Source organism: Arvicola amphibius, chromosome 3 (genome assembly GCF_903992535.2).
Source record: "Arvicola amphibius chromosome 3, mArvAmp1.2, whole genome shotgun sequence".
In the NCBI taxonomy this organism is placed as follows: domain Eukaryota; kingdom Metazoa; phylum Chordata; class Mammalia; order Rodentia; family Cricetidae; genus Arvicola; species Arvicola amphibius.
In genome coordinates this window covers 51,627,740-51,654,492 of record NC_052049.1, presented here as the reverse complement: position 1 = coordinate 51,654,492, position 26,753 = coordinate 51,627,740, and the positions used below count along the sequence as shown (strand labels likewise).

Sequence of the window (26,753 nt, the reverse complement as noted above, 5' to 3'; positions counted from 1 at the left end):
AGTGTAACTCTTCTAACCTGTTTACAGTCAGTTTGGTTCCCCTAAGCCTTTACATCTGTGGATACATATGCACTTGCTGAAGCAGCCTGGTGCCTTACTTACCCGTCCTCCTATTACCCATCTCCTGCTTTGTCCCTTGAAGTTCTGCATGAAGCAGACCACCATTTGCTAGAGCTGTAGACAAAAATCACAAGATTCCACCCACAAGAAGCTCTAAGGATGAATTCTAAAGGGTGCGATGTCTACTGTGTAGTCACAGGATGCTCTGAGTGTTGAAGCTATTTTGCTCCATTCCTTTCCCAATGGGATCAACACTACCTTTACCACAGGGCAGACTGGAAGATAAGGTTTGCTAAAAAAGGTCAGCCTTGCAAAGGGCACTGTCTAAGACAGTACCTTCCAAGAGAAATACAGACTGAGCACAGCCATGTGTATAATTAAGTGTTTTCTAGAAGATATAATAAAGCAAGGGGAAAAAAATCAAGGTTAATCTTAATATATCTTCATTTACTGAGTATTATCGCTCAACACATATTAACTGTAAAATTATCCATGAGATAGTACATTTTTTTAAATGCCCCAAGTCTTCAAATTGTAGAGTAAGAGATTTTTGCACTTATAAAAAAATACATTACAGTTAGACAAGTCACATTTAAGGTATTTGGTAGCTACTTGTAGCCAGTTGGTTACCATGTTGAAAAACAAATCTTCTAAGAAAACATTAATCCCCTGCGTATAGTTTTTTTTGAGATTATTTTTTCAATTAAAGATAGTTCAAGCATATGATGGCAAAAGTCTTTCCATTCAGTTTTCTGAGGTCAGAAATCTTTCTGGACAGATCTGTTAAAACACTTAGCAGCACCTATCCTGTTTGGGATGTGGTGCCACTCACAGGCAGAGTCCTTTCTGGTTGAGTCTCAGACACAGCAAGCTTGGTTTTGACCACCAGCTTTGGAGCTGGACAGCCTGGGTTTGAAGCCTGGCTAGATCAGTCACAGTGTGCCCCCGGGTGGTCACCACACTTTCATGTCCTTCACCCTCCTCATCTACAATATTTACATAGCCATGCATACATGATTGATTTCCTTATGGGGACCAATGAGGTTTCGATCAGTCAATTTGCATATAATGCAAAATCCATCACCTCTCACAAAGCAAGCACTCTTCAGGTATTTGATAAGACACATTTTAGAAATCTTACAAATTTTAAAAATTAATTTTCACTTTCTTAATGTGGTCAGTAAACTATTTCTTAGGGGAAAACATTTTTGAATGGAAAACGGTATAGTTCTGAATCAGACTAAAAATCAGAAAACCCAGGAACTGTGGACCAATTGGAAATATCAGCCTGCCTGAGCTTTGAATTTCTAATTAAGGGAAAACATATCTGAATGTCTAGATTTTTTTTTTGGAAGCAGTTGTAAAAATAAAGCTTCTGGGAGAATCCTGGTTAATGGCAAGGAATTCCACACAGCCACAGTGATCTCACTGACACCCGATCAGGTGATGAACACCACACACAGGTATGAAGCATGCGTGGCTCGGCTCCACTCACGCTGGAAGACATGATTCTTCTTTCATTCCCAGTGCACTGACACAAAGAACTTTTACTGTCATTACTGCTGCTATTCCACTCTCCTCCTGACCAGCAGGCTCAAGAGTGCCAGACTCTCAGTGAGCAGCTCCCAAATCTGATATTGCCTGGCATCCAACACATTATCATTCCCTTAATTAACAGTGACTGGAAACAAATAATTTAATTCTGGGGCAAATGAAAATGAATTAACGGTGCCAACTCCATTTCCCAGCTTTCTAATTGTCTGTAACAAAGGACAAAGAGGGACGTGTGTTGCCTTGGTGTGAGATTCATTTGAGAAAATAAAAGACAGACGGACAATTAGTGAGATCCTATTCCTCACCCCGACAAACACTGGTGTACCCAGCAGGAAAATCTTTTTGTACAGAATAAACATTTCAAGTCACAAAGATTATGTCAGCTTGGTGAAAAGAAAGAAGAGCAGAAATCTGAGCTTGGCAGCACACACCTTTAATGCCAGCACTTGAGATGCTGAAGCAGGATGATCATGTGCTGAGGCCATTCACTGAGACTCATAGTGAGATGCTATCCAGAGGGTGGGCAGGGGGACAAGAACACACTGGGAACACATTTGACCATTTAGAGACAGTGAAACCACAAGCCCAGGCAGATCTTAGCCTAAAATCAAACCTCCCCCGAGTCCCTGCTGCATTTACAGCAAACACAACAGAAAGACATCTAAGCCTTGGATTTGGAAGGTCCAGGTGACTTAATTATGATGTTGCAAGTTAACAGGACTGATTATAGCCGATCTCAGTTATAAATCTGTAACATGCAGGGTGTGGTCTTAGTGACCCAGGACTTCTCTCTGTGTTCTAATGATTGCGATGAATGGACCTGGTAGGCAGATGCTCTGCCAAATGAGACTCTGCCACTGCCAGGCGTATCTCTTCCAATGGAACATTCTGGAACCTTAGAGTCAAGCAAGCACAAGACAGAGCTGATGAATTCCTGGCCCACTGTGAGCCAGACTTGAGCTAAAATGTCACTGATCCAAGCTCCTATGTTGACTGGTAGACTACAATGTCACTTTGGTTTACTGGAATCCAGTCAGGGTCCAGTAAATTCTGAGAAGCCTATCTTCTATTTAATTATTTTTTTCTTGAAGCATAGCCACCCCCTTTGGAGGAAGATTGTGAGAGATATTCACAATTAATTTTTGTTGACATAGTGGTATCCTTCCTCACGGGGACTTGGCTTCTCCCTTATGCAAGTTTCAGGTCTGTAAAGCTGCCCACTTGGAAGCTGACTGAGGAGCCATGGCTGTTTTTAATAATTTGTTTATTTAGAGTCTTGTTCATTCGATATGGAACATCTCTGCTTATACAGATCAAGTAAGAATTTAACAGTTCTCTATTTCACTTCTGGGAACCACGTGACTCACAGACATCAGTCTACAGGGTCAGGACATTGTGGTCACACCTTGCTCCACTGCCCTTCACAGAACCTATGGCTATCTTCCCTCAGGCAATTAACATGCTGAGGAGCTGTCCTGTATCTGCAGGCTCCAGCCCTTTGGAGTGTGCCCAACACGTACTGATAATATTCCGAAAACTATTTCTGTAGTTGAGCGTAGGTATGTGAGAGAAAAATGTGCTGGGGTCCTCTGATTTTCTTCCAAGGAATTGCGTCCTGCTCTGTAGGTTGTGATCAACAGCTGCTGGTGGTAACTTCTCAAACTCATAAACTATCTTGCCTCCCTTATTTCATTAAAAAAAAGTAGCTATAGTTCCTGACAATATCTTGAAAAGATTATCTCTAAGTTGTGAATTGGGAGGCAGAAATTTATATTTCTACTAATTTTTCCTTATTAAAGTAGAGTTCTCATACTCTCATAAACAGGACTTTGGGTTTTACACTTATGGACCCTGAGTAAGTGCGTGCTTCGGTCTCCTTCAAGAAAATAGCTCTATCATTGATGCTGCTGCATCCTCTCACATGGCTAGGAGTGGACTCTAGTTAACTCTATCCAAATCAGGAATTACGATCAGAACTTACTATGTTTCCTAAAGCAGTCCCCCTGCCCCCACAGTTAAATACACATAGGCCACCTAGACCAATAAAGTCACAGTAGGTTTTTTTTTTTTTTGTTTGTTTGTTTTTTTGAGACAGGGTTTCTCTCTGTAGCTTTGGGGCCTGTCCTGGAACTAGCTCCTGAGTGCTGGGATTGAAGGCGTGTGTACCACCACTGCCTGGAAAATCCACAGTATTTGAGACAGCCTAATCCTGTATTTAAGAGCAGTCCCTAAATAATGTGAATCGTTGTCATAGGCACAGCTTTTTCTTACTTAAATCTCTAAAAGAAATGTGTGCTTCTGAACATGTTTTGCTGTGCAAACAGAATTCCCACTTAAGCCAAACCAGTGCCTTAGAGCTAAGCGACAACACCACCTGCCGCAGAAGCATGGGTGTCTCTGTGCCTTCTCGGCTTTAAATGTCTATAATTACATTTCCAAGAATCAACACTGTGGCTTCTTAGGCTGACACAAAAATAGCAGAAATATGTTACAAGTTTCCTTCTTGGTGCTAAGACCTTACAGAGTATAACTCTACAATTGGGAGTAAACACATCGCTATAAAATAGAAAGGAGAAAAACCTTACCCGAATCCAGAAAGCAAACGGCAGAGGAGAAAGAAGCCATAGCCTTGGACAAATGAAGAAAGGAAGGCAAAGAATCCGTTGACAGACATGCAAATCAGGAGAGACTGCTTCCTGCCCACTTTGTCTGCCAGTCCTCCCCAGAAGAAGGCCCCCACCATCATCCCGAGGTACACTATGCTGCCTGCAACACACAGAAAACAAAAGAACCGGTCAGAGGTTGGGGACAAGTAGCTCGTGTAACAGCAAACAGGGCACAAAACACACTCCAGCATTTTGTATAGGGAAAACACCTCTAAAAGTGTGTTGTTAGGGATACAGCGATTAGCACATTGTTAGGGATACAGTGATTAGCACATCATTAGGGATACAGCAGTTGGTTGGCTGACAGTTTGGAAGTTAGCTTTGCCAGATCTTTGACCACCCTGACCCCTCAGATGCACCGATGGGAAGTTATTTCCTTTGCCATCACATGTAGAAGGTAAGACGGTCACATTCCACCCCAGCCTTTTGAGGACGGGTATGCAGTGGGTGGGTATGAGAAATCTCACTGAACAATCATGGAGTCTGACTCCAGATTTCCACTTCTGGTCCAAAAGTTCTGTGTGTCACCATGACAAGGACAAGATGAGAAACCAAGTCAAGGGCCCTCCAAGGTCAAAGTGGACCCCCAAACTGTTACAAAGTTTTGCTTACACCAATGACCTGTGCTAAGGCCAGATCTTAACTCTTCTAGAAGATTCCATGTTTGCTTTTTAGTCTAGACTCTGGCCCTTTCTGCGGAGCTGAGGAGAGTGGACTTGGTGATTAGAAGGATGAGACATAATGGATTCTAGCTCTCTCGCTCTTCCCATCAGAGAAGGTCTTTGGAGCCAAGAGTTCACTGAGACAAGGAACAGTTTGAGTACATCAAGAAATGTTAATGTTGGCTTCAACCCCTAAGGAAAACAACTGAAAACTAGGAGTTAGATGTTCCCCTTGCTGTCACTGTGAGTAGATATTTGATTTTTTTATGGTTTCTTTATTTTTATTTCTTCTGTGCATTGGTTTTTGCCTGCATGTATATCTGTGTGAGCATGTTGGATCCCCTGGAACTGGAGTTACAGACAGTTGTGAGCTGTCATGTGGGTGCTGGGAATTGAACCCCGGGTCCTTTTAACTGCTGACCCATCTCCTCAGCCAGTAGGACTCAGCCAACCATGATAAGCTATGAGGAGCAAACCATCCAAAGGAAGCTCTCAACTTCCAACCATTATCACCTGCCAGTGTAAGACCTAAGCATGATAAGCTTAAGGGAGGCCTGAGTCTCAGTAGTTTACCCTGAAACAATACCTGGTTGCTGGAAGGACCACAAACTGAGATTACCCAGATACCACCCAAGAACAGACCATCCAAAGGAAAATCCCAACGTTCCAGCCATTGTAGATACCTAGGTGTGGCAAATGTTAGTTCAGAAGTCTCTCTCTCTCTCTCTCTCTCTCTCTCTCTCTCTCTCTCTCTCTCTCTCTCTCTCTCTCTCTCTCTCTCTCTTGACTCTCGATTGATTTAACACAGATACGGTGTTACGGAATGCATGCCTGCCAGAAGAGAGCACCAGCTCTCATTACAGATGGTTGTGAGCCATCACGTGGTAGCTGGGAATTGAACTCAGGTCAGGTCCTCTGGAAGAGCAGACAGTGTTCTTAATCCCTGACCCATCTCTCCAGCCCCGAGAAGCCTTTCTGAAATGGTGAAATGACCAAGAGAAAAGTCACAAGCGAAGGTTTCTTATGTCTAGAAGGAGCAATAAAGAGATTGTTCCTTCAGCTTTTCATCCATCTTTTCCCTTTCCTTCCTCCCTCCCTCCCTCCATCTCTTCCTCCCCCTCTTTCTCCAAGATCCTAATGTACATTCATGGCTGGCCTAGAACTAACTATATAGTCCAGGCTTGCCTTGGTCTTAGCCCTTCTTTCTTAGCCTCCTTGGTGCTAGGATTTATAGGCATGAATCTCTTGGTCAAGCACTATTTTAAAATATATATTCCAGATAGTCTGACATTGATGTAAGAAAGCAAAAAAAAGTGGAGCTAATTTATTGATGGAGATTAGTTTAAGAGATAGCCTCTTTAAATAGCAACATCCCCTTAATTATTAGTGACCACATAATGAGTCAGTAAGAGGCTCAGGAGGAAAACAATGGGCAAGGCCTTCCAACCATCATACAAACTGCTCACACAACCACGGTGAATGGAAAGGGTCAACTGTAAACCAGACTCTTTTCTTACCAAAATCAGCTTCCAATCAGACTGGGATACTGCAAAGAAGTGGACTGAGCCTTATGTTTGGCAGACATCATTTCCTCTTTCCCACAGGGCCGGCTACACACCCCCTCCTTCTCAATAGAGATTACTCACATCATGAGATCCAAAGCGTGCCCAGAAGATGTGTTTAAAGAACACATCCTCACGAAGTAGACAGACTCATCGAGGAAATGCGTAGGTAGCCTAGCCCACACTGACAGCTTCAGAGGCATGGGCTTGCCAGTCACACCTTTCAGGATATCGAGGCAAAGCTGCTTAGTGATGGTGTCTGCATCTTTTTAAAAAATCTACACATAAGAAAGTGAATGTCTAATTGTCAGGAGCGAGTGACCTGTAGCTTCTGGGATTTAAACACGTGAATGTCTTGCTTAGAGTTAGGGGTCCAGAAACAAAGCCCCTCACCCCCTTAGGTCCTTCAGTTTCCTTCTGCCCCAAGAGAAAGTTGCCATGATGCCAAACTAATCCGATCCCTCTGTGGCTCTCTCCTTTGCTTTGCTATAGGAAGGGAGGGCACAGCAAAGTGTACTAACTGCATTCAATCCATAACCACTTACTAGCATTTTTCTTCATTCCCTTCCATTTTCCACCTTTCTTTCTTTCTTTCTTTCTTTCTTTCTTTCTTTCTTTCTTTCTTCCTTCCTTCCTTCCTTCCTTCCTTTCTTCCTCCCTCCCTCCGTCCTTCCTTCCTTCCTTCCTTCCTTCCTTCCTTCCTTTCTTCCTCCCTCCCTCCCTCCTTCCTTCCTTCCTTCCTTCCTTCCTTCCTTCCTTTCTTTCTTCCTCCCTCCCTCCCTCCATCACTTCCTCCGTCCCACCCTCCCTCTCTCTCTCTCTCTCTCTTTCTTTCTTTCCTTCTTCTCTTTCCTTCCTTCCTTCCTTTTAAAAAGGTCTCACTATGTTGCCCAGGCAGGTCTTGAACTCAGGACCCTCCTGCCTTATCCTCCCAAGTCCTAGGCTTACAGGCAGGTGCCACTGCACCTAGACTCCATTTACTTTCTCAATGAGAGTAATAACCCCTGCTGTTACTCATGCTGACTCTGCATCTTTTGGGTTTTTGAAGAACATGCCACACTTTGGCTCATTTAAACTTTACTACAATCTTGAAGAGTGGGTATTAGCCTGTGTCATAAATGAGGGAACCGATAGATTTTGTAGTATGATCAAACAGACAGAAAAATGGCACATTAGGGTAGTAAGTTTATTTTTGTCAGGCTAAAGCCTGCAGGATTCTCAGGATTCATGGTGTGTTGAAAACACCAGGCCTTGTAGCTCTGGATCCTCCATTGGGACCCTTTGGACTTCTCTTTGATCTGGGACCTTAAGGGTTAAAACCTGGTGCTATAGGAAAATGCCCACTGTTGTGAAAACTACTCTGATTCCCAGGATACCTGTTACCAGTCCGGAAACCACCGCTGTTATTTCTGCCAAGCTCACCTTGGAATTACTTATTACACTTAAATCAAGAACCGGATGGTATAAAGTAGACGATCTAGCTCTTGAGCTTCTGGTTGACCTCAATTTGTTCCATTTAAGAGAAGTGAATCTGAGTGCTGGAGGCAGGTGTAGTTAATCTGGGTCCTCCTTATCCCCTAGACTCTAATTACCCGTGACTCCCTACTTCCTCCAACCACCCGGTCACGAAGTCATTTGGATATTCACCCTCTTGAGAGAGAATAGTTTGTAATCTAGACAGAGTGGCTTATCAAAAAGTAGCTCAGAGGGCAACAAACAGGCTAGACTTACAATGGTGAAGCAGGTAGCCATCTTGGGGGGCATTAGGGTCCCCTAAGTGCTCATCAGGATACTGGATCAGGATATTTTAAGGAGCATGTTTAATGAGTCATCTGGCCTGAGCCCAAAGCAGGAGGTGTATCCTCCAATAGAAGCCTCAGTGGAGAGAGCCTGCTAATTCTCATGCAAACCCTGGGGGAGTTCTTTTAGAATGGAACGTGTGACAGGGAAAACTTGAGATGGCATTAAAGTCCTCCACAAGTGGCAGGTTTGTCACAATGGCATGCAAGGTCAAGCTGTATATCCCTTCCTCTTTCACTCTGGTTAAAAATGCTTACCCTCTGAAGGTAGCATCTTTCGTGGCTTATATTTGTTTAATATTAGCATTGGTAACTATACTATTCCACTCGGCAAGCTATGGAAAGAATTCAACCTACCAAACAGCTTATCTGAGAGAAGAACATAGAGATTAGAATTTTCACTTGTTGATCATGAAGTCTAGTTAAAGCCAAACATTTGAATGTTTACAAAGGCTTGGTGTGAATAAAATTGTAACCACTCAGAGTAGAAGGAGACATACTATACTTTCTACTTGTGTCCAAATTGCTACTTTGTTTTCAGGGTATTGTTCAGCGAGTCCTTGAGAACCTGCAGTAGCTGTACATTCTGGATGTGCCCCTGCCTCCTTCCTCTCCTTTCTCCATGATGCTTTGCTGGCCAGGGCTAGGCAGAGCCTGTTGATGGAACGGCAGGGCTGTGTCCCGCCACCTGGCTAGCTTTACATCGAAACAATTACACGGAAACTGTATTCATTTAAACACTGCCTGGCCCATTAGTTTCAGCCTCTTATTGGCTAATTAACCCATATTTAATAATCCATGTAGCACCACGAGGTGGTCGCTTACCAGGAGAGATCTTAACCTGTGTCCATCTCGGAGAGGAGAGGCATGGCGACTGCATATGGCAACTGCCTGAAGTGTCTGCCCAACTCTGCTTCCTTTCTCCCACAATTCTGTTCTGTCTACTCCGCCTACCTAATTTTCTGTCCTCTTAAAGGGCCAAGGCAGTTTCTTTATTAATCATTAAAAGTAACACATAGACACTCTTCCATCAAGAGCCTCAGCCAAAGGCCCTCTTTTCAGATGGGAGAAGACCAGAAGTTGTGAGAAGGTGGAATTTAAAGTCACTCCTTTTAGATATTTCTTCAAACTATGACCTTTGGGCCAAGAACTTTGATAAGAACACAGGCTCTTGCGCTTCCTGGGTCCTACTTGTTCACTTCAGCCTGATCCCTAAATGTTCTCACATATACTCATGTGGGTCTGGAAGTCCTATTGGCTTGGAAAGCTTTCCACCTAAACATCCTTGGAAATACATTTCTTACTTTGGGTCTAACATATTTTGGGGGGCATAGGTTGCAGGATATTCTACCTTGGAAGATACGGAGCAGTCAGAGCTCCCTGGAGGAGCTGGGGATTACAAAGGGGCAAGCAGAAGGCTTAGAAAGGGCTCCTACACTGGGCATGGCTTCTCACTCCATTAATCCCAGAACTTTTGGAGTTCGAGGCCAGCCTGGTCAACAAGAGCAAGTCTTCTCAGAACAGACAGGGCTGCAGAGAGAAACCCTGTCTTAAAATCCTCCTTCCCCCCCCAAAAGAAAGGGCTCCTTCCCCAGACCTGTCTTCCTCAGGACTGCAGGTGAACATCCTGTCCAGTTCTCGGAGAGCAATAGAAAAATGCCCTGGACTGTGACGTGGGTTCTTTCATCAGTTTATTTAATCCAGTGAAGCCATCAGGAAGCTGAACCTGGCCTGAGACACAAGCTCATGATCCCCGGCTCTGGCAAAGGCCATTTTATTTTATTTTATTTTATTTTGGCCAGACTGTTGTCCTAGTCTTCATAGAAGAACCCCAAGGCCCTGAGTGTGACATTCTCCTACAGGCATTTTCTAAGGTGCAGGCTGGTTCAGTTTGATTTAATCATAGCCTTGTTTCCCCCGATAAATATCACATTTCCATTTTCGTCTCTGCTAAGCTACTTTTGATTCCTCCTGACAGTCCCTGAAGGGGGGTCACATCTTTTCTCCTGACGTCATTTTAAACCACATTTAAACAAAACAGAACAATTTAGGAAACAGGCTATAGTTTTTTTCCCCTCATAGTAACTACCAATTGGCTTTTAAAAATAGTTTTAAACATTTTGGCTATCTCTGACAAACGGGTGACTTTAGAATTCACTGCACCATGAATTTAGAAATTGATTTTCAAGGAAAGTTTTCTATGGTGACATGCTAAACTTACTGGGGGAAAAAATCTCCATGAGGCAATAATAATCCTGTTCACCTGTTACACTGGGAGGGGAGTGTTTCTTATATTAAAACTTCCAAGTCAAAGTGCAATGAATCATTTTGAATAAAAACAACATTTCTGGGAACATTTGGAAAGACTACTATAATGTAGGCTGTTGTATTCATAGAATAAAGAACATACCATTATTGCCCAATTGTGCTCAATATTTCTAGATATTACTCTTTTCATAAGTAGCAGATACACCATTTCCATAAAGGTGAAGTTTTCTCCGCCAAACCCAGGGTATCCCTACAGTAGCAGCTCACTGATGGAGATGCTCTCCTAGACCTAACCTATCCAGATGAGGACTTTCCTCATCTCAGGCCCTCACTTCTGGCTGCCTGAGTTCCTCTCTGCATTGCTCAGTTTTAGCAAGACTTCTGCTAAGCCAGGGCCGCCCCTCCACGTACCCACACGTGACATCCCTTGATACCTAATCAGGTTTCTCACCCTCTACCACCCCTCAGCGGATGTCTAGGCATCCTAATTTGCCTTTAGCAAGAGTCCAGCTAGACTAACGAGGTGAGAAGTCCTCTAGTCCTGTGATGTGTTCCGTTAGTAATTATCCACCCATCTCGTAGGGTCCTTGGAACTTTTCTCCTTGGCTGTAAATTCTTATTTTTCCTTCTGGTAGTAATTGAGTCCCCCTTGCCCACTGCAGCGATCCCTATGCCTACTGTGAGGGTCTTGAGTACGACCTGCGTACTGCCTTTAAACAGTAATAAATGAATAACCTTTCGTTTGATACCATTTAGCCATGATTTGCTTATCTAACTCACTGGATTAAACAGCCTCAGCCCACCCCCAACAAGCACACTGAGCCCCATCCCTGGAAGTCTTCTGTTGTGACTCATCTGCCTTTCTTCTGCTTCCACTGCTGGCAGTTTGTGACCCCCCAAAGGCGGGCTGCACATGCGCTTGACCTGTTTGTTCCGGTTCTGCTTGTTGCTAATTATACATCTGCCTACAAATCAACCACACACACAGGGAAACATGAGAATGAAAGGAAAGGAAACTATTACTAGGAGAGTGAACTTAGGACTTCGGAAAGAAGACAGAAAGGAATCAGTGCCATCGTACAAAGGTGAGCCACATAACTGAAAGAAGCCAAGACCTAATGGAAGGCTCTGTGTTCAGATTGGGGGTATATGTCTTAAAGTTCTCACTGTACATGAAAGAATTGTGAACCTGAAAAATCAAAGCTACTGACAGCTGGGAGGATGCAAGAAAGACAAGGGTGAGCTCCAGTTTGAAGAGCCCGTTAGAGCAAAGACCGCTCTGTACTCAAGACTCTCAAATGAGTCTAAGCGGACATGTTAAACACTTCATTTAAGGACCTGTGCATATTATACTTTGTGTCAACTTTTCCATTACTAAATATCAGCCATGATTTGGTTAGATACGGCAACGCTTCATGAAGACATGCTTTGTGCTAAAAGAAACCAGGCATATACAAGTCAGTGGGACTGCCACCGATCGCTTACTAATAGTTTTATCTTATTGAAGGCTATCAGAAGCTATTGGAGGTCAATTCCACAGCTCACGGCCTCCCCCTCTCCAGTTCCCTTTAGCAAAGATTCTGGTTTGGACTTTTCAGCCTATACTGGAAAAAGCCTTGGAGTGACATCAAACTGCTCAAGCCTAGTTTGAGTCTGTCTTTAGCAACTGGTTGTAAGGTCTTAGGCCAGTCTTTCAGAGTCTCCCTGGGCCAAATGCTTGGGCGGGGCTGGGTGTATGGTTGGTTGACTCTGCAAAGATGGCTTAGCCTTGTGCTTTGGTCTTGGGCAGGAGCTCTCCCCTTGCTGGTTTCTTCAACATCTTCACAACTGCCCACTGCCATGGAAGCACCTGTATCTGCTGCCCTGTGGACAGAGTTCCAGACCTCCAGCATGTTGTCTGAATTAATACGGCCTTCCCTTGGCCAAACACCATCAGAGTCCATAAAGGGCTGATCTCAGTGGCTCCTCCCCAGCTGCCTCAGTTTACCCCAACTCAAAGCTTAAAGGGGAACAGGTTTCCTCCTTATCTACAATTTTCAATTTCTTACCACTTCTCTATTCAAATTCTGTGTTTGAAGTAGAATTAACACAAAAATGTCAATCAAGTTCAGCACTCACTTTATTAGACTCTTCATTGAAAACGCTGACAAGCACCAAGCATGGTGGTACATAGCTGTGATCTGTAATCTCAACACTGGGTAGGTGGAGACAACAGCATCACATGTTCAAGGCCAGCCTAGCTAGGTAGCAAGGTCTTGTCTTAGAAGTGATCCCATTACCAAGGTAACGGGTGTTGAGAAGGAGGAAAAAGGAAAACTTAAAAAAATGTATTTTTGACTTAAACGCAAAATTCACCTACCCCATCATTTGCCATTCTGAACACTGCACCAGGCAGCAATGAGTTAAGTGTGCAGGCCTTGAAACAAGTAGCCTAGATCTGTCTCTCTCATTCCTGGGCCTGTGGTCCTGGGTAAGTTACTTAATTTCTTTGTGCCCCAGTTTTCTCCTCAGTATAATGGGGCTAATAATAGTTCCTATCTCTCAGGGTTTCTTAGGGAATAGATGGAATAAATCAGTTTCTTAACTGGGTGATGCACAATTGCTCAGTACGCAGCAATTTCTAATGCTTTTTGTTTGTGTGTTTTGTTTTTATGATGGGAGGCAGACAGAAAAGGGAAAAACAAAAGTGGGTGGTAAGAGCTGACAGGAGGAGGAGGAAAGGCCATGGAACGACAATATCTAGCCTCCCTCAGCTCGAGGATGGAAAAGGATCCACCTGAAACAGCTCTGGAGAAATAATTTAACTTTTAAAATCCCAGATATACATACATACACACACATACACAAACACACACGAGTGCACGCACCCATGCGGGCACACACATGAATTATTTTTGCAGACAGAAACTTTAAAGAACTCATCATTAATAAGCTCTACCTAACTCTAACCTCGCACTTTGCTTCTTCTTTCCTTCTTATTATTCATTTATTCATCATTATTTTCATGCATTTATTGCAGTGCTGGGGATTGAACTCAGGGCCTCATACACGCTCCCTAAGTCCCCTCCCACTGAGCTGCCTCTCCATCCCTGGTTTTCAACTGCTATTGACAGTAGCCAGTGGGAAGAGCCATTATGTGCTCAAATACATCTCTGGGCTTATAGAAAAATCAAATAAAACCAAGGAAAATAAACCAAAGACATATGAGTGAAGCAGGGAAAACCTTTTGAATTTGCACTGGAGAATATTTACAACAAAAGTCAGCTCACCTCAGCTAGAAAGAACAGTAAATATCAGATGCCATCTACTGCGTGTTTCTAATTCACATTTGGAAAGCCTGACATTTAAATGTGTCTTCAGGGAGAGGTAGAAGCTGCCTGCTTATGCGGGCAACATTGCCAGTTTACCCAAGTTCACGTGGGCACCAAACAGCGTATGAAAATCAGAGACATTTTGCCCAACCAGTGAACAGGGAGACTAGATGGGAGTTCTCATAAGAAAGCCCAGTTTATTCTCCAGTGTCCCTGGTTAAATGGGTAGGATATAGCATGATTGTTGGATAGGCATGGTCATTAGCTCTAGACTCAAAGCAGGCAATTGCAATTCACTTGGTATTTGAAGGAATAATAATAGTAATAGCTATAATAATGATAACAACAATATGTATTAAGAAAGAAGATGAACACAAGCTAGTTCATGGTAGATGATGGACACCATACTTTGGTCCCCACACCAATGGGCTCCTGCTCTTCAAACTTCCTGCACTCTGAGCTGTGATCTGAAGGAGGGGAGTGGTGACTGAGTGCATTATTCCCAATCCTGATCCAACCAAAGGGGGCCAGTAATAGCTAATGACCATGGTTTGTTTGAATTGCTGTTGCAGGCTGGAAATCTTGCTAAGTACGAGGGACAGAGAGGCAAGAGAAGCTGCCAAATATGAGCAGGACAGGGCCTTTCCTCCTCAGCAGCTCACTGCCAAGTTCAAGACAGCGTTGTGTCTAGCTGCACATTACAACCATCTGTTACGTGACAGAACTTTCCCTGGGGAGATGGAACACACAATGCCTACCCACCCCAGATACAGATCCCAAGAAATACCAAAGCACAGGTACCACCAAAGTCCAACTTGGTGAACCAATGAGATTTATTGGAGTTATTTACAGGAACAGAAATGACTCCAAGATAGTTGTGTCTTCAAGGCCCACACTGGCAGGAATTACAGCTCATGAAAACTGGGAAATCTGTAGAATACTTCGCAGCCTGCAGACTGCTCAACAGGCTGGAGTGTGTCCTTTCTAAGTGTCTCTGATCTAAACCTCTTCCAGGCAGCTCAGCTGGTTTTGGCTTCTCCTAGGCAACTGGTCTGGTCTCAGAATCTTCTTTGCAGCTTAGCTTTGCTCTTCTGAGAGGGTCTCTCAGCTTTTATTGTCTACTCTGGCAGGGAGGAGCCTAGTGAATCTGATTGGTTTCAGGGACTTCTGAGTTGTTTACCTCCCCCCTTAAGGGGCCTTTCTGTAGGTTTCAGTCTCTGAGGAAACTTGTACAATACCTTCTGAAGAGGCCAGACATGGTGCCACATACTTACACTTCTAGCCTCTGGAGACAGAAGCAAGAGGATCTTGCTAAACTGCAGGACAGCCCTTGTCTCCGAAACAAACAAAGCATCTGAAGGGTTTCACATAGGGGTTCCATGCCTACACTAGGTCTAGACAAACCGTATCTTTAATTTTTTTCCATGCAATTCTAATGTGAAGATGGATTTTTAAGCCTTTCTTTTCTTGGGAGATTGAAAACATGCTAAAGGTAATTACTTCAAAATCAAACACATGTTATAATTAAAGCAAGAACATTATGCTTAAGGGGGAAAAAAGAAAGATCAGTTTAATTAATTCTATGGACTTCTAAAACTCTACATGGAAGGTGGTGGTGGTGGTACTGAGTTTGATTCATGAATCAGACAGAGGTCTCCCACATAAAAGATTCCTCCTAGGGAAGTTACAAATTAAGGGAAGAAGACAGTGTACACAGCTTGAAGGTATACAGAACAGAGTATACAAGAACTCCATGTTGTTCAAGGTTCATGCGCGCGTGTGAGTGTATGTGTGTGTGTGTGTGTGTGTGTGTGTAAAATTCACAAACAATTTATTATTATTCAGACTTAAAAATGTTGTCACGGTATGGATGAACCTAATATTGTGCGAAGAGAAAAACCTTTAAATAGCTAATTAAGTCAAATAGCTAAGTTAATTACTGTCTTAGGGTTTTATTGCTGTGAAGAGATACCATGACCATGGCAACTCTTATAAAGGAAAGTATTTATTTGGGGTTGGCTTATAGTTTCAGAAGTTTAGTTCATTATCATCATGGCAGGAAACATGGTGGCATACAGGCAGACATGGTGCTAGAGAAGGAGCTGAGAATTCTACTTCTGGATCTGCAGGCAACAGGAAGTAAACTGTGTACCATACTGGGTGTAACTTGAGCATATAAGACCTCAAAGTCTGCTTCCACAGTGAGGCACTTCCTCCAGCAAGGCCACATCTCTTAATAGTACCACTCTTTATGGGCTAAGCATTCAAGCACATGAGTCTAAGGGGCCATTCCTATTGAAACCACTACAATTACTAACAACGACACTGGCTTCTTATTAACATCATTTGTGGTTTCTTGAGTGGGGAACTGATGAAATCAAAGCCCTTGTGTTAGAATCACAAACTTTCTATAAAGAGTTGGGGGGGTCAATATTTTACCCTTTGTGAATCACACAACTCTGCTGTTACATTACAGAACCAGTGACAAGATAACACATAAACAAATGAACATTTTTGTGTTCCAATAAAACTTTATATATAGTGGCGGGCTGAGTTTAACCACTAGGATGTAGCTTGCAGACCATTTCTGTCTACCAAACAGTCGTCTATAGCAGATGTATAGTGACTGAGTATTAGAGTGAGTTTCTGAGAGGCCATGAGAATCTTAAAACTAAATCAGGAGACAGGGGAGGATGAAATTCATTTGAGAGATACAATACAATAAGGAAGTTTGAGGAAAAATGTCCATGTTTGGAGGGTAAGAGGGAAAATAAGAATTAAAAAAGGCAGACAAGGAGAGTAGAGGGTCGAGGCAGAGGAGAGTGAAGGAGAGGCCAGGCCTCAGGATGGTGCTCAGAGGGTAAGAACTCAGGAAGAGTGCTGAGTTTGCCCCAGAAGTCACTGGTGAGGTCTGAAAAGGAAAATCCCAGGCTGTTGTCAACGACAGTAACACTCACAGCGTGCAGATGATGAAAAGCGAATGAGCAGGGAGGACAGGGAAACAGAGATGCATCTCTCAGCCATCCAGAGAAGCAAAAGCACATGGCTGGATGGAAGGGAAGCAGAGCAGATGCAGTGGAGCAGAAGCACCCAGGTGTGACGAGGCGCGTGAGCACCAGAAATGACACCCCGAGTGTAATGGAGCCTCCTTACAGCAAACACAGAGAGATGCCCCTTTCTGGGAAACGCGGGCCACTTTGAAAGAATGATGCCATCACGTGCCTTGTTTCTAGAACACACACAAAAGCCAAGCTTGTGAGAAAGTATTAATCTCCTCAAGCCTAAGAGTAATGGAGGCACTGAAAGGGCTTCTCCAAGAGAAGGCTCTGTGATGTCTCCACAGTGACCAAACAAAAACTAAAATTTTAAAAGGATCTGGTATTTTAGAAGAGCTGAACAAGAAAACAAGTTTTCATCTGTATGTGTTCCAAATCTCTTCCATATTCTACAGCATCAGAAGGCATGGAGGGACCAGAGTCCTCATTACTTAAGTCTGAGGATTTCAGTCCCTGGGAACCCAGCTCTGCTAGTCAGGGAAACAGGTCCCAGAGTGAACTCAAAGGTTAGCATAGTGCTAGGCCAACAAAATTGTTTCGAAATAAGTTACACAGATCATCCAAGACCCATTCCTGGGAAATTATCTACAAAGCCTTTGGCTTATTTTACCATTGTTTTGAAGTTGATGTGGCAGGCATCAAAGCAACCAGAAGAATTCACAGTAGTTTTTATGTGTTAGGTAAAAATATATCATCACTGTGATTCTCTGAAAAAAATCAGTTTTTTTATACTATGTGTTTTGATCATATTCACCAACCCCCCCATCTCCTCCAAACAGGCAGATAACTAGGTTGTTAGTCCAGGGCAGTGGATAAACAGATGCCCCTACCTAGCTCACTTCTGGCAGGGGACAATGAGATGAATTCAGGGCAGCATTTCTTGACACCTGAGGTTTATTTTGTCATCAGTGCTGAAACATCAAACAAGGGCTCCTCCATCCCAACCATCAGAGGTGGTGGCTACTGCCAACGAATGTGCACCGCTATTTCACCCATGAGGTTATGGTGCCACACAGGTTTGGTTGTGGTTCATAGGTGTCTTTGTAGGATAGGACTGCTGATTATATTCCTACTTTGGAATCTTGCATGCTGCTTTCTGGTACCATGAAAGCTAATCCTCTAGGAGAAGTCTTTCATATCAGATGCAGCTTGGATTTTTCAGGGCCTGCATCTGAGGTACATGGTGTCTTTATCAATAGGAATTTACCTTCAACCCCTGGGAGGGAACCAATGGCAACGGCATCATTGAAGGTTTGGCCCAAATAGAAATCCTTCATATACAGCTATGCATTGTGTCCTAAGATACTGTGATACATTGCATACTTAAGACTATTTTGCCAGGAGGTATGATTCCCAAATGGATACCAATACAACAGACATTGTGAGAAAGCTCCCAGCAGCCCATAGGAAAATGGAAAAGACAAGAACAATGATATGGTTCTTTCTGAGAGGAACTTGCTCTGTTTGAAAGACGGTCTTTCATTCCAAGGGCCTGTTCTCCCTCTTGCTCTCTGTAAGCCTGGTTTCTGTCTATTGTTATACATGGACAGGAACAAGAGGAGCAGTGTATGCTGGAGTAACTATTGTTAATTTTCAATTCTTTCTTTAGTCAACTAGATGTCTTCCATATGTCAAATCCTCATTTTTTAATAGTCGACTATAAAATCCAAAAGACTTGAAACCACTAATACAAAATCCCCAAAGGTAGGAATAATATTTTGGAAACATTGCACTCTGAAAAAGGGTTAAAGTAAAAATATCTGCTGTAGCACAGAACAGACTAGAATGCCTCCTGCATACATGTCAGTGAACACACAACACGGAATTTTGTGGTATCTGTGTCTAGAGGTACAGTCTACAGTGTTTCTCCTCTCTTGGATCCTGACTGGCAAGTCCTTGAGCCAATGAAGTGTGGCAGAAGTGGTACCCTGTAGCTTCCTGGATAAGGTCATAAAAGGTCATGAAATCTCCACCATCTTGAGTCAGGCACGTGCTCTTGGAGATTTACACTTGTTTGTCAATCAGTAGCCTGAGACTACCTTGTAGATGCTAAAAGTAGGTGATCTCTTGGAAAGCCCGATCCACAGCATTTTGCATTTTTAATATTAATCTTATATTTTATAATACTATATTATTATTTTATTATTTAAGAATTTCATACAATGTATTTTTAATAATATTCCTTCCAACTCCTCCCTTTAACTTCTGCCACAGAGACACCCCACCTCCTTAACTCCCATCTTTCTTATCTTCTTTTTCTAAAATAATGAATCAAGTTTAATTTGCCCTTCCATAATTCTCCTCGGTGTGAAGATAGCTACTGGAGCATATTCAACCTAACAGGGATCACATGCTTAGAGGAAACCGACTCTCCCCCTTTCCAAAGCCATAAATTGTCTATAGCTTCTCATTTAGGGTCGAAGGCTCACAAAGTCTTCTTCCTCCATACTAAAGTGTTGATTGTCTTGATCTTACAGACCTTATGCAGGCAACCATAGGTGTCACAAGCTCATGAATACAATGGTCCTGCCATGTCCAGAAGACACTGCTTTGCTCATGTCTCCCCTTTGTGGGGATGCGCTAAAGATGTCCCATGTGTGGTTGAACACACCACTGACACTAATACTCTGGACTTCTCTGATGAGGTCTGAGAAGTTCAATAGCTTATGGTCCATTCCTAAAACCTTGCTGGACCATTATTTGTATAGTGATGCAAAGTTAGAGGGCAAATCTCAGGGGGTTTTGTTTTGAGCCTGGAGTCTCACTATGAAACCCTGGTCAGTCTAGAACTCTGTATGTAGACCCAGCTGACCTTAAACTCACAGAGATCTGCCCACTTCAGTCTTTCAAGTTCTGGGAATAAGGGCATGTATTACAATCACTATGCCTGGAGCGTTTTACACTCTAAGAAAGGACTATCACAAAGAAAATTACGCTTCATAAACTACAGGTGGCTTTACGCTTAGCATCTGTTGAATTATCTGGCACTTCATGGAAAGTTCCATAATTCCCTAGTCTGGAGCAACCTCTGTGCCTGGGGCCACAGCAAGGAGGACTCGGGGTGTCCCTTTTGCATCCCTCCGTCAGCATCGCACATTTCAGGTTCAAGGAGAGCACATGCATCACAGGACTATCGTTCTCTTGCATTTTTATGCCTCTTCTCCCAGCATAAATGCCAGAAGCAGGGAGGTTTCATAAAATGGGGTCAAGGTGATATCTAATTGTGACATCAGTGCTTATGTAGACAAAGGTTTGTTTGACAGTGTTATTGATACTGTTTTTTCCCCAATACACTTTTTGTTCAGTTTAATTTCTTATAGGTGTCATCCAGCCCTGCAGACTCTATCTATGACCCTCTTTTGGAAAATTACTCTCTTCTAAGTGACCCTGCTATTTCTCCACAAACCAATACTACTATTGTACCAGAATGCCTTCTTTTCATTTTATTGTTTGAGAATTTCATGCATACATATATTTTTATTATCAGCATGGTTTTCATATGAAGTCAAAGTATCTCCTTACCTAGCATGCTGATAGACCTTTCTCAAACTCTTGAAATTCTACATGCTGCCGTCACTAGGACTGGTTTCCAAGCAGCCTCAGCCTTGTCTGGTAGCTTCCTTTATTGATACCTGGAGCCAGTTAAGAACCTTATTATCATCAGTATTCAGTTGACATGGCGTTTACCCAGGCCTCTGCTAATCTCACAATGGTTAGGCACATCGGGTGGAATCCCCTGGTACTAATGGGGAGTATATCAGTTTTATTCTATCTTCTCTGATCCAGATGCTCTCTCATCTTCAGAAATGAAATCCTAACTGACAAATCCGAAGGTAAAATATGTCTTTATAAACCTTTCTAACACCCTTGATTCCTGGGGTCTCGTCACCCCTTCCTCCTACAATTAAAGGGTTCTTGGGAATATGACATCATGTTCAGAGACTAACTCAGAGGGGAGAGCACTAGTCACACACATCTGAGCCACTCTTGTCACATCAGTAATCTGGGGGACAGACATTTCACCACAATGATCCTGGGAACTGGGATGCTTCTAAATGGCTCACTAGCCAGCATTCCCCAACCGCTAACCCTCTAATGCTCTCGGATTTGTTCATTTCCAGTACACATTCAGAGCTTTCTTCCATTATCTTAATGCCTTTATTTTGTTCTATCTTCTTTCACTCTTAGTGGAAATGCCTGACACAGGAACGTTAGGTCAGCAATGCTTTCTAAGTAGTTCCGTAGGGAAGAATGACAAATGAGGCGTCTGCAAGTTCTTACAACATGCACATTAGTAAGAGTTAACTCATCAATACCAATGCTATGCCCAAGAATAATCAATCAATGGTGCTGATAAGGCAGACTGATAGAGCAGGGCAGAGCAGGATGGGGTGGGAGGATTTCCCATCAAGGTCAAGCCCATTTCTGGAGCCTTGCTGGACCAGTATTTTCACACTACTAACCTCCCTATGGGCTGCACATTCACAGAGAAGGGAGTTTATTTTATAGCATATGAGAAACTTGAATGAGAACCTTTGTTCTCCGAACTTTCTAGTACACATACATGGGAATGTAATTTCGGAGCACAAGGGGTAGGAAGGGACAAGGAAAGGAAGATGTCTTGGCCTCATGTCATCATGAAAGTAAAACCAGTGGGGTGAGAAAGCCAAGGGAAAGCACAGGTTTATCTTCTGGATGAGACTCCTGAGTATCGGGTCAAAGACGACCACTGCTCTTCATCCAACGCTCCGATTAAATCACCCATTTCATTACCTGCAAATGGATCTAGGATGAATGTTTCTAGAATTTCGTGGAAATACTCTTTCTTCAGCCTGCTTTTGTTTTAGCTGGTATGGCAGAGAAGCTCTGCACAGCCTTGTCTGACCTATACCCAAGATGGGAAGAGGGGGATAGACTAGGAGGGGTTGTGTCTTATCACAGGAACAGAAAGTAACCATTCCAGGGTTATTCTGAGGATCAACTAGTGCTATAATAATGAGCTGTAACATATGCAGACCTTTCTCTGACACACAGTGACACTCAGACAAACACTGGCCACTATTGTCAGCCTAGGTCTCCCCATTTGTTAGGATAAGCCAGTGCTACCCACCTTCATCACAAAAGCTTTGGATACACACATGAAACTCGGAGAATCGTAGAAGCTAGGTGGCTCACCCCACCAACATATAGCTCAGTCACACCAAGGCCATCAAGACTTAGAGCCAAGCCGGGCGGTGGTGGCGCACGCCTTTAATCCCAGCACTCGGGAGGCAGAGGCAGGCGGATCTCTGTGAGTTCGAGACCAGCCTGGTCTACAAGAGCTAGTTCCAGGACAGGCTCCAAAGCCGCAGAGAAACCCTGTCTCGAAAAACCAAAAAAAAAAAAAAAAAAAAAAAGAAGACTTAGAGCCAAGGAAAATACAGAGATGGAAGGGACCTGTGGATCAGGAAAACTACTCATTTTGTAGATGAGGAACTTAAAGCTAAAACTTGCTGTGCTGATACTTGTATGTGACCTTGATGTAAAAGAGGGAACTGAAAGTAAGAAAATGCCTCCTAGATGCAGTGACCCAGAGCCAAGCACTGGGCTGAACTCCCAGAGTTCAGTTGAAGAGAGGGAGGAAGGATCATATGAACAGGGAGGGGTAGTCAAGAGTATGATGGGGAAAACCATGGAGACAGCTAACCCAAGCTATTGGGAGCTCACAGAGTATGGACTGACAACTGGGGAACCTTCATGGGACTGAACTAGACCCTCTGAATGTGGGTGACAGTTATGTGCTTGAGCTGTTAGAGGAGGAGGTGCTGGCAGTGGGGCCAGGACCTATTCCAGGTGCACGAACTGTTTTTGGAGCCCATTCCCTATGGTGGGATATTTGTTCATTCTTGATATGGGGGCAGGGGCTTGGTCCTGCCTCAAATTAGTGTCCCAGACCTTGTTGACATCCCAAAGAAGGCCTTGTACCCTCTGAGGAATGGATGGGGGATGAGAAGAAGGGGAAGTGGGGGAAGTGGAGATCGGGAGAAAGGGAGGGTAGGGGAACTGGGTTGGTATGGAAACTAAATTTTTGTACTAAAAAATATGGGAAAAATAGAAAATGCCCCCATAAGATCAGGCTGCAGACAAGCAAACAGTACATTTTATTAATTAGTGATTGATGTGAGAGGGCCCAGCTCACTGCGGGTGGTGCTCTCCCTGGGCTGGAGATCCTGGGATCTATAGGAAAGCAGGTTGAGCAAGACATGAGGAGCAAGTCAGTAAGCAGCACTCTTCCATGGCTTCTGCATCAGCTCCTGCCTCCAGGTTCTCGCCCTGTCTGAGTTCCTTTGATGATGACCAGAGATATGGAAGTATAAGTCAAACAAATCCTTTCCACCCCAATTTGCCTTAGGATATGGTGTTTTATTACAGCAATTTAAACATTTGCTGTGGCTACAGAGTGAACGCAGCATATTAGAGACCCATGAGCTCAGTTCACGAAAGTGCATTTCCCAGTGTCTGCAGCTACAGTTCACAGGCTAAAATAAGGACTCTGTCAGGTCGGTCTCAACGTCTGCTTATTGTCAGTGTGTTCTTTTCAGTAGAAGGCTCCACTGTGAGACCTCCCGAGTGCTGTACAAGAAGGCCACTCTACCATGATGTTAGGCTTGGATACACACAGGACACAGCCATGACATACATGTCACAGAGAAAAACACTGGCCTGGTTGGCCATCCTTTCAGAGCTCCGATTCAGAGGAGAACTCCTGTGTATGCCGCAGAGCCCTGTGCCCTCCTCCTGCTCCTTCCTTTTGGAACGGGAATGTTTGTGCTGCACTGCTCTCTCTCAAGGGTATATAGTCTGTTTTCTGATTTTATAGAGCTCACAGCCTGAGAGTTACTGTCAATAACAAAGCAGACTTTGGACTTAGATTTAGCGCTGAAGCTGTAAGGCATAGGCACTTTTGAAATTAGATGGAATGTAGTTTTCATTATGAGATGGCTCCAAGCTTATGGCAGCCATGGTCAGTTTGCTATGGTTCTGCACAGGTTCATTGACTTGAACGCTTGGCTCCTTGCTGGTGGCACTGATGTGGAAAGACGTGAAACCTTTGGGAGATAGGGTTTGCTGGAGGAAGTGGTAGAGCCTAGGGGAGGGAAACTTGAGGCCTAGCCCCCACTTCTGGTCCCATCTCTGTTTCCCAGGCTGTTGGAGACATGAGCATGCAGTTGTCATACATGCCTGCGGCCACAAAGCCACAGCCACCATGCCTTCCCCACCATCATGAACTGTACTCTTTAACTGTGTGCCACGGCAAACCCTTTCCGCTGCAAGCAGCTTCTTTGCAGGTATTTGGTCACAGTAATGAGAAAGGCAACTTCTGCAACCTCCACGAAAGATGGCTTTTATTGTCATTTGTTGTGAGTCTCGTTCCTTTGGGTAATATATAATCACACATGAGCTAAACAAGAATGCTTAGCTGCTCACATGGGGGATGAGGTTCTAACTCCACAGTTGCTTCTTCCTCAGAGTGAAAACAGTTCCACAATTAAGAGTTAGAGCAAGACCATGATGAGGACACCCACTGAAACACTCTACCTGAGCTAATGGGAGCTCACCAACTCCAGCCAGACTGGGAAGGAACAAGCTAGGATCAGACTAGTCCCTCTGAATGTTGTTGACAGATGCACGGTTTGGGTAGACTGAGGGGCCACTGACAATGACACCAGGATTTATCCCTACTGTTTGTACTGGCTTTTGGGGAACCTATTCTCTTTGGATGGATACCTTGCTCAGCCTAGACAGAGTAGGGAGGGCCTTAGACCTTCACCAAAGCAATTGCCTTACCCTCTCTGAAGAGAGGATGGGGTGGGGTGGGGAGGCATGTGGAGGGAATGGGAGGAGGGAAGGGGGTGGGAACTTGGAGTGGTATGTAAAATGAAAATAGTTTGTTTCCTTTTGTTAAAAACATTAATTAAAATAAAAGAGTAAAAGCAAAGATGGGATTTTAACATGAACACGTTTCCCTGTGTGCTATAAGTCCCGACCCTGATTATCTGAGTAACCTGGGTCTATGAAAACCATTCTTAGGGGACCAAACCAGACTCTCTGAATGTGGATGACGGTGGAGGAGGACTGAGAAACCAAGGACAATGGCAATGAACATGAACTCTACAGCATGGACGGGCTCACTGTGAGCCTTGTCAGTTTGGTTGCTCACCTTCCTGGACTTAGGAGGAGCTGGGAGGACCTTGGACTTAACATAGTGAAGGGAACCCTGATGGCTCTTTGTCTTTGGAGAGGGGTGGAGTGGGGGTATGGGTGGAAGGGAGGGGAGGGAAGGGGGAGGAGATGGAAATCTTGAATAAAAAAATGAGGAAAAAAAAAAAAAAAGAAAACCATTCTTCACTGCTAGCTTCTCCAGAAACAATGGATATAAAAACAAGCGTGGCAAAATCCAAACTAGGTCTATATCTGAATTAACAGCATTTCAACAATGTCCGTTTCCTGGTTTTGATAATGCAGCACCGTTACATGAAGTGTTGTGTTAGCACTGGGGTAGCTGGAAGACAGGTAAACAGGAAGTCTCTGTGCTAACAGTCTAGCTACTTTTGAGTTTTAAGCTTCATGTGACCTCAATAGTAAGTTCCCAAGTCTTCTCCTTAACACATCCCAACAAAGGGCAACAAATGACAAAGTGTCCAGATGATACCTCATTTGCATGCCTTTTTAAAAATGAGAATGCCGTATGAAGTTAAAATGAAGTTAGAAAATAAGAGACCTGGTTATTAAAAAAAAAAAGAAACTGTGCTATATCATTATCTGGAAGAACACAAACCGTGGACACATAAAATAGAGATGACACCCCAACGTGTCGCTCAAATCTGGCTGGTTTTCCTCCTGTCCTTTGACATATGCATTTTCTGTTGTGCAGACTGTAAATTCTTCCCCTCTTGGACAGCAGCCCCTGCCATGTATCACTCTCAGGTGGAATGTGATCTGGAGACCGCTTGAAAAGCAACAAGGCAGTTCCCTAATGGGTTTATACAAAGTTTCCATGAGTCAGAGCAGTGACCCTTAATGCCACTAGACAATACTACTTAAAGGAAATGTGACACTTTTACCAAGTCATTCTTCTGAGATTTAAATATTTAAGGGCTTTAAGGAAGAAAAGGGTCTTCACTTTGACTTGGTGACTGAAGTGGGCACAGACTCGGCCCATCTTTGAGGAAAGGAGGGCACATACGGGAGCTGCACAGTGTGACAGTGGACCTTCCTGTCAGCTGGACCAGGAAGCGCCCGTGAGACACGCTTCTGGGCCCGTGTTTCCTGCAGTAGGGAGGGAGGGAGGAAAGACACACCCTAAACACGGCAAGCACTAGCCCATGGGGTGATGACCAAGACTGAATAAAAGGGGCGAAAAGAGACCCCCGATGAACACCAGAACCCCTTTTCTCTGCTTCCTCATCTGCTCCGATGTGAATAAGCAGCCCCGCACTCCTTGAGGAGGCCCAGGTTCCTTGCCATAACACTTAGAGAAAGGAGAGCCTGTCTATTCCACACTCCATGCAGCAGCTACTGCAGTAAGGGTACTAAAGGACGCCCACCAGTCACTAAAGACAATTCCCTGTGACCGCACCACATAACAGTCAGAACAGTAATTTAAAAACCCAGCACCGGAAGCATTAACTAAGCACTTAAAGGGACTTGAAGGGAAAATTTATGCCAGGGCTAAAGCATGAGCATTGCTTCAACGGCAAGAACACCATTACCCGACAGTGTCCTCTCCCGTCACCGTCACCATGGTGGCAAGATTTTTTTTTTGTATCTTCGGT

The 26,753-nt window shown here is 43.8% G+C and overlaps 1 protein-coding gene across 2 annotated transcripts in view; it reads right to left on the bottom strand.

The window, feature by feature from the left end:
* Positions 1-26,753, bottom strand: part of Sv2c (synaptic vesicle glycoprotein 2C) — a 131,184-nt gene that overhangs the window by 87,476 nt on the left and 16,955 nt on the right. For both annotated transcript variants that reach the window (XM_038323560.1, XM_038323561.1), the window contains exon 2: positions 4,200-4,380. In XM_038323560.1, the coding sequence (XP_038179488.1) occupies positions 4,200-4,380 (181 nt within the window). The remainder of the gene's footprint in view (positions 1-4,199; positions 4,381-26,753) is intronic.